The following is a 15767-nucleotide window of genomic DNA, read 5'->3' as shown; positions in this document are numbered from 1 at the left end:
TAGATTGTTCAGCTTTGTTTGTACAGCACATCCACTCATCTACTCCCCACACTACTAACTTTTTAAACCTCTTTACGCTCTCTGTGTAAATAAATTACTTTGTTCCTGAGAATACCTCAATGTCTCCAGTATGTTGGTTTTATGCTGCCACCTGCTGGCTACTTCGTGTGTGTTCAGCCAGTTCCTCTCTGAACTCGAACCTGTGTCTCGTCAATGACCACTTGAGGAGTTCCAGGGCAAACTAATAACTGAAAACTCAAATAATACTTTATAATGTTAATGTTAAGGAACAGTGGTAACCTGTCCCACCCAACTTATACTTTAATATTCCTCTTCTGAAACTCCAAGGGTTCATGTAAGTTGTATTTTTAACAGAAAGCATCAAAAGTTAAATTGACAGACTTTAAAAGGAATTCCTGCTCATATATGTGCTGCCCTAGGTGCTGAAGTGAGTTGAAATTGCTGGATTGATTGGAAATGTGTCAAGTGTAAGTGCAAACTCTGACTTGACATGATGACGACCTAGTCTCAGTGTTGAAACCTGCAAGGGATGTGGTCAGTTGCTTTGGATTTAATCCAGCAGGACTGAGACAATAGAGCTGCAGAAAACTTCCAGACATCTATCCACCATCTTCTGCTTATTCTGAGTTGGAGGAGACACACAAAATGTGTTTTTACAAGATCTGTTGCCAGTGTGTTGGTAAAAGAAGAGAAGTAAATCTCTCTTTGTCTGCACTGCAGAGGCTCCAGCACAGCAGAGATAACAGACAGAAGTTCTGACTTAATCAGACAAACCTTTATTGAAAATGTTCAAATTTACAAAGAGTGACTGTCATTAAAATGTCAATGATTTCATGTTGTAAATGCTGTTGTTCATCTGTAACAGTGAACTCAGCTCAGAAGTGATGCTCAGTGGTGACTGCCACAACATCGTCAAAGTTCGTCGTGGGTGCTGATGTTGTCATGGAGATGGGTTATTTCCTGTACGTGGAGTTAGTCATAAAGTTTAGATACATGCTAAGAATATTTAAAGAAGTGACGGAATGATAATTAATATATCAGTTTTTGTGTGCAGTGTTACCTTTGTGTCTGTGTCGATATAAAGACACCATGAGGACAGTGGAGATGAAGTACGGACAGAATACTGCCAGGTGGAGGACCCGTCTGAACCAAGGATGGAGTGGAATGGGGGCTGAAGTAGGAAACACTTCTATGGCAGGGAGTCTGCTGGTTTGGATGGGTTGGGTTGTGGTTGTAGGTTTTTCTGCGGAGAGAATCCAACAGTTCAGGTGAACATGTGGATAAAATAAGTGTTGAAATCAAAGTGAAGCTCCTGACCTGTGACGTAGATCCAGCTTGGAGAAGACTCTCCATGGCCATTGGTTGTGGTTGGAGATGTGGTTGCAGGTTTTTCTGCGGAAAGAATCCAACTGTTCAGGTGAACGTCACACCGTCACAGGTCAGGAGCTTCACTTTGATTTCAACACTTATTTTATCCACATAAGTGTTGAAATCAAAGTGAAGCTCCTGACCTGTGACGTAGATCCAGCTGGGTGGAGACTCTCCATGACTGCTGATGTGACACTTGTAGAGGCCTTCATCAGACTTGGTAACATGGTGGATGGTCATGTGACCTGTAGGCTCAGTCCTGATGAGGGAGCCATCTTTATAGAAATCAGCTGGGAGCTTGGAGGGAGGCCTCTTTGTTTGACAGTGCAGAGAGACATCATGTCCCTCCATCACAGGGAGGACAGGACTCTGCAGGATCACTGGTGTATCTGAGCACAAAGACACAGGATTCAGCTAACCACACTTTTCTCCATTTCTTCATTTCTCAATGACTGTTGTTAACTAGCTTTTGCAATTACCCTACTTTGCTGCCACGACCAAAGTCCCTTTTAACCCCTCTAGTTTTTCTGTTGTGCATCCATTACCTTATTTTTCCAGCACATTTTTTTGTGGCCTGATTAAGGATCCCCTGCCTGGCCAGATTTATTTTCTGAACCTAATAATTGGTCTCTGTTTTGTGGTTTTGAGTCCAAACCTGAAGCTTGAAAACACCACAGTGCAATCTAACAAATTTAGACACAAGGAGCTAACAACTTAAACTGCTTCAAAGCCCCAACTACCCCTTGTGGAAGTGGACATAGACCTCAAAGATGAAGTTACCACCATAGAACTGCTCGTGGAGATAAGGGACTTGGTCACATACTGAAGGGACAGGTTCATTAGCCTCTGTTTTTTTTTTTTTTCTAGAGGCCTGTCCAGTAAAAGCTGATTTTGCCAGTAACCACAAAGGTCCTGGTGAAACAGACAAAACCCCAAAACACTGTTTATCCTTCCTGAACAGACACATACAATGGATTTGTCAGCTTCCACAGCTACTGAGGACGCAGCAAAGCGACAGAACCAGTGGAGGAGCCCTGGATTTCTGAGTGGTGGCAGTGCTGATGCAACATTCTGCTATGTATCAGAATGACCTTCTCTGTGCTAAATTTTCTAGAAACCTCATTTTGGCATAAATAGTATTAGCAGAGGACAACAGAGAACTCTCTCTCTTACTCTCTCTTTCTCTGTGTTTCTCAAGCTTTACTTCCTGTTTACTGAATCTTAATTTTGTGGTCCATCTGTTCCACTTCCTGTTTTATAGTCATTTCAGTTACTTTGAACACGTCATCAGCCCTGATTGCTTTTAACCTGTGTCCCTGTCCATTTAAACCCAGCTCTCCCCACAGTTCTCGGGCAGAGTGAACTCAAAAGCATTTTGTCTGAAATGTTAGTTTTGTTTAGTCGTTATTTCCACATCTAGATCATTTTTTCCCCCACAGTTCTTTGGTTCAGTGTATATTAGCCCGTGGTGCAGACTGCTGTCTGATCTTACCAGAGACTGTGATGTTGACCCTGTTGCTGGTTGCTCCCTCTTTGGACTCACACCAGTAAACTCCACTGTCCCAAGTCAATGTCATACTGATGATACAGGAGCGACTATTTGACCTTCCCCACCCATCTCCACATTGAGACAGGTGTCCTTCAGTTGTGTTCCTCTTCACAGTCCACCCAGCAGAGCTGTCAACCTCCAAACATCTGAGAGACAAAAATTCTTCTCTAAACACCTGAGAGCTGCTGGGACTCACAGTCAGAGAGGCTGGTAGGAGAGAGGAAGGGGGGACATTAATGATTCTTTACATTATACACTGAACTTCAACTCAAAAGTCCTTAAGATACACTGACACTCACTGCTCTGGACAGTGTCTCTTACAGTAAGTGATGCCGGACATTTTTTTGTGCGTGACAAACCCTTAAAGTCAAAGTATTTAACAACACTGTGAGGGTTTTTAGTTTTCTCCAGAACCATCAATTCAGCGTTACGGCTACTGGGATGTGGTAGACTATATTGGGTAATCAACTAATGAACTTAAAATAAACTTCTCCAGAAGGTTGCACTGCTGTTGACATTAAATTGACTTGTAGAGGAATTTGGGTTAGACTGTGCAGACTTTTACTAACCTTTGTTTGCGCTGCAGCCCTGAAGTGAGGCCACAACTAAAGAGAAATGAGAGTTAGGTTGGTCTGAGTTTGTGACACAACGGGACATTCGAAAAATGAGAACGAGGAAGAGCTTTATGCAAACAATGCAATCTGAAACATGCTCTCCTGATGTTATTCATTTCTTTTTAAATAAAAATTCAATGCTAGCCACCTCATGAATGGAAAGATACAGTCTTCATCTTTTATAGTAACATTCGTAGAAATGTATTGCATTTATCAATCCACACAAAAACAAAGTGCTGTAGAGTCCAAACTATGTTATGTTGTATTTTTTTAAATCTATAATTCATGTGGAAAGATTGTACTTACAAAACAGCCACAGTAGATATGTTTCCTCCATGTTAAAACTGAGATACCTACGGTTTAATCAGTTCATGGTCACATGAAGTAAAACCCTCCTCTTTCCTTTGTAACTGTGGCTGTCAGAGTTGTGGTTTCCTCACCAGAAACTACAAATTACACACCACTGCATCATAGCGTGATATAAAGATAAAAACCCAGACAAAACATGAAACAACAGGTGACACCAGAATGTCTGTGTGCAGCACTTTGGTTTTTAAGGTTCTTTATAAATAAAGTTGGATTGGATAAATATCACAATTGTTGTTGTTTAAGATCTTCATTAATCCTCAGGTCAATTTCGTGACAGTTTATTTAAAACTAGACAGACATTGTAGATTGATGCAAACAAAAAAAAAAAACGTATTTTCCGGTATGACAGTGGTTTATTTGAGAAACTAGATCGAAGTGGTCTCGTGTGTCTTTGTGTCAGAGAGCTTCTCTAACCACAGAAAAGTGGTAGAGAAAGAAAGTTTCTTTGTGCAAGAAGCTAAAGTTTGAAAAAATAGTTAATCGAATAGTTTCTGAGCGTATTTACTCTTTTAGCTCATGGAGGAAATGCATTTATTATTCTCAAATATGCTTGATATGACAGATGAATGTACTGGTTTGCATGTCAGACATTTGACGGACTGCAGCTCCGTTTTTGCTCATTGTCAACATATGAGAACATTCTAGGTCCATGTACGGCACCGATAGGTGTGTTAGACCTACATAAAACGTCATTCATTACTGATTCATTACAGGTAAATGAAGGTGTGATCGGTTAAAGTTGCCGTGCCCCAGTCCAACAAAACAGCTCAGAGAAGCCAACAAGTCCAGATTGATAAAAAAATAAAATGTGTCCCTCACATCTGAAAAATGTAAATAAATCTGTTTCACTATAAGTGACACTACAGTCAAGGTCTGGTTCAGTTCATGGACAGATTAGATGACAATGGGCCCCAGGGCAATAACTGCAATACAATTAATAGTAAATTAATGTTAATTCCAATGCAATGTTCTTTTAGTAGTGTTGTTGCTTTTCTTTCTGTCTCGTTTTGCTCTTTACAGTGATCTTTTTACATCTATGGTCATTTTGTGACTGTTTGAACTTGATTTGTGCATGTGTTTGCAGGCATTTCACCATCTCTTTAAAGGCCTTTTATTTCTGTTTGCAGTTAATTTGGGACCTTTGTGTCATTGTATCTCATTCTGTGGCTCTTGAAAGGTGTTTTGTATTTATTTCTAGTCCTTAAGCTTTTTACAATTGTTTTACAGGTTTTGGTTTGGTACTTCTCTGTCTCTGGGGGTGGCGTCGTTAGCGTTGCTGCCTCACAGCTAGAAGGTTGCCGGTTCGACTACGTAGCTGACTGGGGTGTGGAGTTCTGATGTTCTCCCTGTGCCTGTGTGGGTTTGCTCCCACAGTCCAAAGCATGTGAGGCTAATTGGTGACTCTAAATTGCCTGTAGTTGTGAATGTGAGACCTCTCGCCCAATGACACCTGGGATAGGCCCCAGCCCCCCGCATGACCTTTAAACATGGGCGGATGGATTTCTCTGGTTCTATTCTGTGTCCTTGTTTGTAGCTTTTTTTCTCATAGCTGTTTTGCATCCCTGTGTGTGTGTGTAGCAGATTTAATTTTGATACAGGTGAACACATGTAAATATCACAATCTCTCCAAAGACATAGAGCTCACTTACAAATCCAGTCCCCACCAGTCTTAGGTTTAAGTCTCAGCTTGGACTCTGGTCTAATTAGGCTTTTACTTGCTAATCAATCACATAACAAATGAAGTAACATGATGGAAGATTACAAAAGAATGTACTTTCAACTTTAATCTCTCTACAGCTGCCTGAAAATTTTAACTGGACGAACTGGAAAAGAGCATCACTGCAAATGTTACTGAGCCCAGAGAATGGCCAACAACTTACACTATATTTCCAAAAGTATTCGCTCACCCATCCAAATAATTGAATTCAGGTGTTCCAATCACTTCCATGGCCTATGTATATAGGTATAAAATGAAGCACCTAGGCATGCAGACTGCTCCTACAGTCATTTGTGAAAGAATGGGCCGCTCTCAGGAGCTCAGTGAATTCCAGCATGGTGCTGTGATAGGATGCCACCTGTGCAACAAGTCCAGTCATGAAACTTCCTCACTACTAAATATTCCACATTCAACTGTCAGTGGTATTAGAACAAAGTGGAAGCGATATGGAATGACAGCAACTCAGCGACGAAGGGGTAGGCCACGTAAAATGACAGAGCCTTCAGATTAACTCAAGAACACTGGACTCCAGAGCAGTGGAGACACGTTCTCTGGAGTGATGAATCACGCTTCACCATCTGGCAATCTGATGGATGATGGATGACTCTGGGTTTAGCGGTTGCCAGGAGAACGGTACTTGTCTGACTGCATTGTGCCAACTGTGAAGTTTGGTGGAGGGGGGATTATGGTGTGGGGTTGTTTTTAAGGAGCTTAGTTCCCTTAGTTCCAGTGAGAGGAAATCTGCATGCTTCAGTATACCAAGAGATTTTGGATTATTCCATGCTCCCAACTTTGTGGGAACAGTTTGGGGATGGCCCCTTCCTGTTCCAACATGACTGCGCACCAGTGCACAGAGCAAGGTCCATAAAGACATGGATGAGTGAGTTTGGTGTGGAAGAACGCGACTGGCCTGCACAGAGTCCCGACCCCAACCCGATAGAAACCTTTGGGATGAATTAGAGCAAAGACTGCGAGCCAGGCCTTCTCATCCAACATCCGTGTCTGACTTTACAAATGCACTTCTGGAAGAATGGTCAAAAATTCCCATAAACACACTCCTAAACCTCGTGGAAAGCCTTCCCGGAAGAGTTGAAGCTGTTATAGCTGCAAAGGGTGGGCCGACGTCATATTAAACCCTATGGATTAAGAATGGAATGTCACTAAAGTTCATATGGGTCTAAAGGCAGGTGAGCGAATACTTTTGGCAATATAGTGTATGTTTGGACCCCAGGCATGGCATCAAACCTGATCCAAGCAAGGTCCAGGCAATGAAAGAAACCAAACCACTGAAGAACAAGGCTAAGCTGGAGTGATGGGACAGTTGGTGTGTCTGAATGTATGTCCCATTACAACAGCTACTGGGGTCAGCAGTGAATTTGTGTGGGATTTAAACCTTGATGCAACCTGAACCCTTTGTCAGTCTGGCAACAGTTGAAGTTAGTTTTAAGATTTGAGGCTTGTTCTTTAGCACAACTACAAGTCTGCCTAATACTACATCTGGAAGCCTAATCTCACTGGCCACTTAAAATGAGGTTCTAATGTTTTGGACCCCTCCATGATTTTAAATAGGGTGGCACCTGCTATGACGTGGTAGAATTCATGGAACAGCCCCTGTATTGGACTGCAAAATGAAATGGGCAGTGAGTGTGTTTTTGGCATTCAAACAGCTATAGTCACAACCACACACCTGCTGCAGGACAAAGTACCAACAGAGGGGGGAAGATACTTCAAACAGCACAGCCAGGAGTCAGAAGATGGCATTCGGACAGAAAAAAGGGAGAAGGGTGTGGTAGATTTTGATAGTGGGGGACTGAAATGCTAAAATAAGCCCCTTGTAAAGGAAGAACTTTACTATTAATATATATACAAAAAAATGTAAAAGCTTTATACCCATACTATTTGTGTACTATTAATGCAGCAGTATTTTCACCGCCGATGCTTGGAGCTGTTATTTTAATGAGTGTTGTTGTCGATGACTCCAAAAACAGCAGTTAACCAGTGACTTGTAAGTGCAGCTTGTTTTTTTTTCTTGTATTAGGATAATATGTGGTGAAAAAAATGAATGAATCTGTGCATTTCTGTGCTGCAGTAAGTGCACTGAAAGCCAAAAATGTCAAGTCATAACTGGTTTCACACCCCGCACAAGCTCTGCTTTGTCCAAATCTCTTTTAATGAGCTTCTTAAATATTAGAAACATGTCTCCACCTACAGAATCCGCTCCAAAAGACTACAACACTTCACTATAGTCAATACTTTACGGCTCCAAATGTCGTAAACGTGTGACGTCAGATCCCATCCCAGTAACAGGGTGGGAGGTTTCAGTAGTTTTAGTAGCAAGTTAACTGTCAGCGCGATAGGAGAGAAGCTGAGGTTCAGAAGCATCACACTCGGGAATGAGGAAGCGACACTCACTCAGCTATTGAACCACACAAAACGAATAAGGGACGTCCACGTTAGAAACCTTTACACCTGACGCACGCAGGTAAGTTACGTTAAAGGTACGATTCACGGCGTTGGTACAGATAGAACCATGGTAAAGATCCGTATTCTCCTCTTCCTGCTGTCCACGTTTCAACTGTTGACTTTTGCTGGCGGTGAGTAACTAATGTAAAGTACTAAAATAAATGTAAATAGAAAGTAAGTAACCTGAAGTAGCTGCTGGTGGCTATACAGCTCATCCCGGCTACCAGCGAATGGGTACGTGCTTGGTGTTTCCGCGTTACGTTACGGTGGAATGCGTGACAATGATCCAGGCTCATTATTTTCACATTTAATAGATTTCCAATCAGTGGTGGGAAGTTTTTTATCCTTCTTGTTAAATACGTGTTACTCACTGTGCTAATTTAAGAGTTAAAGAGCCACAGAAACCTGTTAACAAGGAGGAAACATTAGTGTAAAGGTCTATGCTTCTCTTGGAGCTTTACTTTGTTCTTTCGCCTGATTTAGTCCAAGTCAACTCAGTGGATGGTCCACTGAGCACTAGTGCATGTGGCTGCTTCCTTTAGAAGAGAGGAGGACATGTCCTCGGTCCAATTATCATATGAATGTGTGAATCAGTAGGGACCACTGTTACTGGCACCATGTCTCATACTGCTTTCGTGAAGAGACTCATGTCTCACTAGTGATTAATTTTTACAAAAATAGTAATTTAATGTGACTGTAACACTTAATGTAATATTAAAATGTATTGGAGTGAAAAGGAGGGGGCTGCCTGTAGCTCAGTTGGTAAGGCAGTCATGCACGGATCACCGGGTCGCTGGTTTGATCCCCGGTCCCAGCCATATGCCTTGACAAGACCCTATAAGCCCATTCCCATCCTCAGCTGCGTAGTGCTGAACCCAAACCCGGTAGAAATGTGGGTGGGTTGCATCAGGAAGGGCATCCGGCATAAAAACTGTGCCAAATCAACATGCGGACAAAATGATCTAAGCCGAAAGGACAGAAACATTGGAGTAAAAAGGAGAGATATTTGTTCTTAGATATATTGGAGTAAACGTCTACTTAAAGTACAGATAAGTAACAAATTAACTTAAGTAAAGTAACAAAGTACTTGTATTAACTTCCACCACTGGTATCTACATCATGCAGTTACCCAGTAATGGTTGCAGCGTTGTTAAAATAATTAAAAATAATAATAATAAATGGTTTTGTTTTATCCTGCCATATTAGCCTGAATATGGTAACTGTTTATAACAGAGGTGTTGTTCAGACATTTCCACTTACACATTGTACATTATTCTCCTTCTACAGACCATCAGATTGTCCACGCTCATACCGGAGATGAAGTCACTCTGCCATGCCGGGCTCGCATTGACAACATCAGCACCGTAAATTGGACAACATCCCAATTTGAGACGTCTGGCAAAGAAGAATATGTCTGTCTTCATAGAGACGGAAACAGTACATCACGCAACCAGCACCCAAATTTTGTTAGTCGAGTGGGGCTATTGGACAGTCAAAGAAGGATGGCAACCTCTCTATATTTCTGAGGAATGTGACCCCCAACGACACTGGAACGTATACATGTCAATATAAAGACAGTGAAGGAAGAAGTGGAAGCTGCACAGTTTCCCTGGAAGTTAAAGACTCAGGTGAGAGCTGTTCATTCACGGCATCATTGATGCAAGATTATTAAATTGTTGATTATTTCTGTGTTTTCCTAAAATCTCTTGACAAAAGCAAAACAAGCATGAGTTATTACATAAAGCCAAACTGTGTAGAGCAGCTTAAATTATGGAACCATATTTGCATATTTTGCCATATTAGGTCTCACTTCTTATGAGCCTGCTCTGCTTTCAGCTCACCAGCTGTTAGCCAAGACTAGTTCTTCATAATCTCATGTCATTGGCACCAATATGCAGATTGAGTCATCAAAAATAATTTTTCTACAGGGAGAGAAAAGAGGGGATATTAATTTCTTAATTTCACTTACAATGGAATAAAAGTTAAACTGGTATCGAAGCTGGAAAATGTATTTTTACTTTCCCTGTGACTGTATGCAAACATGATTCTCTGCTGCAGATTTACAGAATCACGTGTCACAGAATGCAGCCTAACACAAGCGGTAGGCTGAGGCCAAGCACTCGTCCTTCTGAAGTTATTACCTGAAAGGACAGGTTCACATTTTCAAGTTTATTATAACAATCAGATGATTTGATGACTGAAACAGGTTTTCCATGCTATAAAAATAATATAATGACCTTTTCTAAAACTAATTCAGTGGAAGTGAATATCTTCCAAAGTTAACCTTCCAGGTGTGAAAACACCGCTAATTTTGCGTTTCACAAATGTCACATTCACGTTGACTTTGTAACATTTAAACGGTGTCAGCCATGTTTGTTTATAACAGTGGTAGTAAAGGCCAGTTTACACTTTCCACATCCAGGGTTGCCGCAGTATCCATGTAACGTGCTTACGTACGGTTGAAATTTTACATTTTTGTGCAGAAAATTGAACCGGTTAATCCCTCAGGATTTCACTCTTTTGAAGATACCAGCTGAAACCTCACTGAGTTAAACAGAACTTCAGATTGAATGTTGGTACAGACCCTGATTCATCAGCTCTGCTTCACATCAAGCTTGTGGTCTTTCTTCTGCCATCAAATGTCTGCCTGTCCTCTTTTGTTCCTCACAGAACCTGACAGGGGCTTCATGAAATGGTGGGAACCGTTAGCGTGGATTCACTTCTAAAAGTGTTTTTAGCAAGGCTCCCCGTACTGAGGAGCTGATTAATAATCGAAATAACTACGACAAACTGTGGGGCTGTGCAAAGCCTGGTGGAGCGTAGAGTGAAGCAGAGCTGTTTCAGAGCACTGAAGCTGCACAATGTAACTGTAAGATGTAAAAGATGAATGTCTGTGTTTTATGAGCTTTACAATTTAAAATGAGTTGTCTAATGAACAATGTTCCAGTGTAGAACTGTTACTGTAACAAGTTTAGCTTTTTTTTTTTACATTGACTGCTGCTGCAGTCGACTCTTCCTTTTATGTGTTTTATATCATGTGCACTTGGTCTTTATGTACTTTTTATAAATTGCCACAATAGTTATAAGTAGTTACATATCATAGTCTATAAAAAATGTATTTAAAAAGAGCATTGTTAAACTATATAATTTGCCTAGATTAAGGTCTCATCCTGTGTTTGTCCGCGAACCACAGGGTCACTGGTTCGATCCCCAGTCCCGACTATATGTCAAAGTGTCTCTGGGCAAGACACCGAACCACGAACAGCCTTGTGCAGTGTACTTGCCTCCACAGCAAGACAGTATGCAATAAAGTCTTTGCTTCTTTCAATCAACTGTGTTCTTAAATCAGTGGCATTTTCACAATCCCGGCCTTGAGTTTGACACATATGACATAGAAGCTCCTCATCGGTGTATGAGTGAGTGTGAGATTGTGAGTGCGAATGGGTGAATAAGAAGCAGTGTAAAGTGCTTTGAGTACTAATGGGTAGAAAAGTACTATACAAGTGCAGATCATTTACCATTGTACACTTTTAACTAGTCATAAATATATTGCATTTGTCTAAATCGTAAATCCTTTCTACCTGGTAAATGTTAAATGGGCTTTTCCATAAGCCACTAAGTTACTTATTCAACTAGTAATTTCTCTTGCATTGTAATGAACAAGGAATTATTTTAAGTGTTTTAACCATAAATGTTAACCGTAATCACAATTGTTTGAAAGACAGAGAGCAGCTTAATAATAATGTACATGTGGGTCGCGGAGATGATTATTAATTTCACCTTAGAAATTCTTACACTATTTGTAATAGAATGTATTGCAGCTTTGAGTTCACATAATCTACCACCTTGATAAATACGTAGTTTTTTCACATCATGAGCATTGTTGAAACACTGTTATCTGCTGTGACATTTAATAGCGGTAAAAACGACTTTATTTCTTAGTTATTAAAATTAATTACCTGTATAAACTGGGAGTGTTGATCCAGATTTTGACACACGACCTAGCTGGTGTCTGTAATGAGAAATGCTTTACACTCATTGGTTGCTGTGGATATGAAAAGACCTAGTGATGTTTTAACCATTTAAAGTTTTTTGCTTTTCTTTTTTCCCCTTAAGGCCTTCGAACCGTCCATGCTGATGCCGGCAGCAAGGTGACACTGACATTTCAAGCTCCCAGTAACATAACTGTGTTTTCAGTATACTTAAAAATACTTGGCCACGATAAATATGTCTACTACTGCAAGGATGAGCAACCGATCAAGCCACACGACCAGGAGCCAGATCTTCAGGGACGAGTGGAGCTGGCTAACGCACTGACATGTAACATGTCCCTGAACAGCTTCGCCATAATCTTAAAGAATGTGATGCAAAATGACAACAACACATATGAGTGTGTGTTCAAGGACAGTGAAGGGAAAACCTGGAATGACACACGTTTCCTGATTGTTACAAACAGAGGTGAGAGATGGCGACTGAGCTAATAACAAGTCATGTAATTTTATTTACTTTGTCTAAATCTTGTATAGAACATATTATATAAAACACAGATCAAACTTAAACAATCTAAGGTGACCCAGTGATTTACAGTCCTGACAAAGGGAGTCTCATGCCTCCTAATTTCCCAGAAAGAAAGTTTCCCAGCTCCTTGAATCAAAACCATCAACATCCAGGGTCTGACTGAACACATCTGGGCGGCTTTCACTAAACATCTTAAGGTCAAACTTAGTTTTTGTGAAAACTAGCAGCAGCCGCTCAGATAAACTGAACTTCTCACATGTGACAGTGATCCAGATGGGTGGGGTTCTGGCTTAACCAGGACTTAATTACTGGGCAAAAACAACAAAAAGAAGTCCTCAGCTGGATAGTGAGCAGGAACACAACTAAACAAATGTCTCAGTGTGGAGATGGTTGGGGAAGAAAAGCTGGCTCTTCCTGTAACATCGGTAGCATGATCATAGATGACAGCGGAGTCGGTAACGTTAAATCTGCAGTAAATCAGTAAATCTGCTGTAACGTTAACAGGAGACTCAAATCCGTCTGCTCTTCTCTGTCGAGCCTCCTCCTCCCTGCTCTACTGTGCTGTGCCCTGCTACAGTTCACCAAACTCCACACAGCCCTGCAAGTGTTGGTCCTTAGAAAATGATGATAAATACAAATGATAGTGATCAGTCCCCTTCATACTGTCTGTTCAACGTGGGATTATTGCAGTATTTTGCTCCCTTCTGTTGTGGGATGTTTTACCTAATCCTGTCCTTACTACCCAGTTAGCTCTGCCTGCTCTGCAGCTGCACATCATAGTGCTCCTCAGAGAATCTGCCCTCCCTTAGAAAATATAGTACATTCACACCAGGTTTTCAGAATGGAAAAGGTGGGAATGACTTATATAGAAACAACTCCAGGAGGAAGTAGTTCATGATGGTGGTCATTCATTGTGTGGCTGCTGCACTGTTGAAGAAATAGCTAAATGAGCCTATTATTGCATTAGCTATTTATGGTGGTTGGAATATGTACACAAGTGAAATTATGTGTAAACATAATCTACCAGCTCATGAAACAAACATCTTGGAAACAAACATCTGCTATGTTTGTGGTGATCTCGTACAGTTCATATAATTTAACCAGTTCTCTGCAGATTTGTGAAAAACTCTTCGAAGGCAAATAACCATTTTTTTCAAGCCTCCTGTGAGTGAGAGAGTTGTTGGTGGCTTTAGTCTTCCTCCTGGTCCTCATTAAACAGCTATTCTCTAGGGGACCAAGGATGGACTCCACAGACCTTGTTCTGAAGTTGAGATGAATCTGACAAAGTGAAAAAATAAGTTAAAGTTGCACGTCCTAAGAGCCAGGAAGTGATGTCGGGCTCAGTTTGTTCATTTGAGGCATCAGCAGTTTAGCATTTTCCATAAGTAGTTTCTACTTACGGCTTCAGGGAACATACAACTGCTTGAATCAGACTAATAACATGGATTCAACAGATTAAACTCACTGTGTGTTGAGCTGAACTTCAGACTTAATTTTGGCACTTTTGTAAATACAGCCCCTGATTAATAAGATGTGGGTCACATTAAGGTTGTCTTCCTTGAGTGATCACCTGTCTGACATGTGTTTTCTTTTCCTGTTCCTTACAGAGGAACCTGTGTGTGGAACATGGCGGATCATGGTGGGCATTGCCATTGGCATTTTCATTGCCATAGGAGTGTGTTTATACAAGAGACATAAGGGAAAACAAACTGACCGTGGTTCATCCTCTGAGGGTAGGTCCTACTTATTTCACTTTAGTTCCAGTCTTTGCTTCAGCCACTGCATAAAGTATCAGATTTATAATTTGAAATGTAATTAAACATTGAATATTTTTTTTTGTTTTTTTTTTTTCAGACCCAGAAAAGACCAGTCAGGACACAGATGACTCAGATGATGCTGCAAGAGTTTTTTTGCCAGAGAAGTTATATGAGTCTTTTCACTGTGCTTCCAGGAAACCAATGTTATTATAGTTTCACATTTTGGAAACATTTGACTTTAAAATTACCTACCAACCAAAGATTTGTCTGGGTTTCACTGTAGTTTTTTAACACAGACGTGTGTGGTCACCTGAAAAAGTAGGACAGGGACTGGCTCTACAGTCAAACTACATTTTCCCTATAGATTTTATCACTAGTTTAAAGTAGTCCCACACAGATCTTCCCACATTTCCTCCCTGACGTACTTGTCTTGCTTTTTCACTTGATGAGGTCTGTGTTTAGATCCTGGAGTAGTAAAACCTATGAAGCCAACCCATAGCAGTAGCAGAGGAGACGCACCTGGCGATTCTACAGTACTGAATGGAAGAATATACAGAACGATAATAAATGTTTTTTTTTTTGTTGTTGTTGTTGTTGTTTTTTTTTTTAAATATTCTAGCACACAATTTTGTTTTTTTTTTCTAGTTTTCATTCTCTGGGTAAATTATTGTAGTTCAGTTTATGAAAATGTTTTAAAATCAGCACTTTGATCCAAATTTAGTCTCTTTTAATACTGAGTCTGTTATTTGAGATTAACCTGTGTGTGTTTAAAAGATTAATCTTTAATGAACAGTGAGACCATAAGCTTTGTGTAACTGATTGTATATAATGCTGCTGCCAGATGACACTTGTTTACACTTCAGGAATCTAAATGTTTTTTTTTCTTTACTATTTATATTTGTAGGTTTTTATATGTTGTGATCAATCACTTCTCTTCACAGCCATCAAATTTAAAATGTTACATTTTAATTTCCTCAAGTCCGTGTGGAGATCTGGTCTTTTTTATGTTTTATATTTGATAAATATTTAACTTAAGTCAAACTGAGCTGTCATTCTAAAGCAAAGTGAGCACTTCACAGCTAATTTCCAGCTATGTTCACTTTCCATTGTCTTTAGTGTTTCTCTTTTTTCTGTGACATATACACTTAGAACAGAGTTGTTTGGTACCTTTTCATTAAAAAAAGATAAAAATACATCTGAATTTGTTTCTGATTTTTGATTTTGCATAATATTTAAATGCAAAAAAACTGGGGGGCGTCTGTAGCTTGGTAAGGCAGTCATTTACGGACCAAAGGGTCAGCAGTTTAATCCCTGGTCCTGGCTATACTGTATGTCAAAGTGTCTCTGGGCAAGACAGTGAACCCCTAAAAGCCCATTCCGATCCCTAGCTG

The 15767-nt window shown here is 40.4% G+C and overlaps 2 protein-coding genes across 4 annotated transcripts in view; one reads left to right on the top strand and one right to left on the bottom strand.

Moving 5' to 3' along the window:
* Positions 1-4072, bottom strand: part of LOC137137812 (low affinity immunoglobulin gamma Fc region receptor II-like) — a 100298-nt gene extending 96226 nt beyond the window's left edge. The window contains exons 1-6 of one of the 3 annotated variants that reach the window (XM_067524494.1): positions 3508-3817; positions 2882-3145; positions 1533-1778; positions 1339-1413; positions 1082-1264; positions 826-981 (exon numbers count right to left, since the gene is read on the bottom strand). In XM_067524494.1, coding sequence (XP_067380595.1) covers positions 962-981; positions 1082-1264; positions 1339-1413; positions 1533-1778; positions 2882-3145; positions 3508-3595 — 876 coding nt within the window. In that variant the 5' untranslated portion in view covers positions 3596-3817 and the 3' untranslated portion in view covers positions 826-961. Of the gene's footprint in view, positions 1-825; positions 982-1081; positions 1265-1338; positions 1414-1532; positions 1779-2881; positions 3146-3507; positions 3822-3858 lie in introns of those variants that run through there. The other 2 variants (XM_067524490.1, XM_067524489.1) reach the window with 2 other exon arrangements.
* A 4096-nt stretch (positions 4073-8168) lies between these two features.
* On the top strand, positions 8169-15569 carry LOC137138062 (uncharacterized). The gene is made up of 6 exons (XM_067524968.1): positions 8169-8232; positions 9389-9465; positions 9573-9729; positions 12218-12559; positions 14227-14352; positions 14474-15569. The coding sequence occupies exons 1-6, from the start codon at positions 8169-8171 to the stop codon at positions 14587-14589; spliced, it is 882 nt and encodes a 293-aa protein (XP_067381069.1). The 3' UTR covers positions 14590-15569.
* Positions 15570-15767: the final 198 nt, after the last annotated feature.

Source organism: Channa argus, chromosome 12 (genome assembly GCF_033026475.1).
Source record: "Channa argus isolate prfri chromosome 12, Channa argus male v1.0, whole genome shotgun sequence".
NCBI classification, from domain to species: domain Eukaryota; kingdom Metazoa; phylum Chordata; class Actinopteri; order Anabantiformes; family Channidae; genus Channa; species Channa argus.
This window is presented reverse-complemented; position numbering and strand designations above follow the sequence as displayed.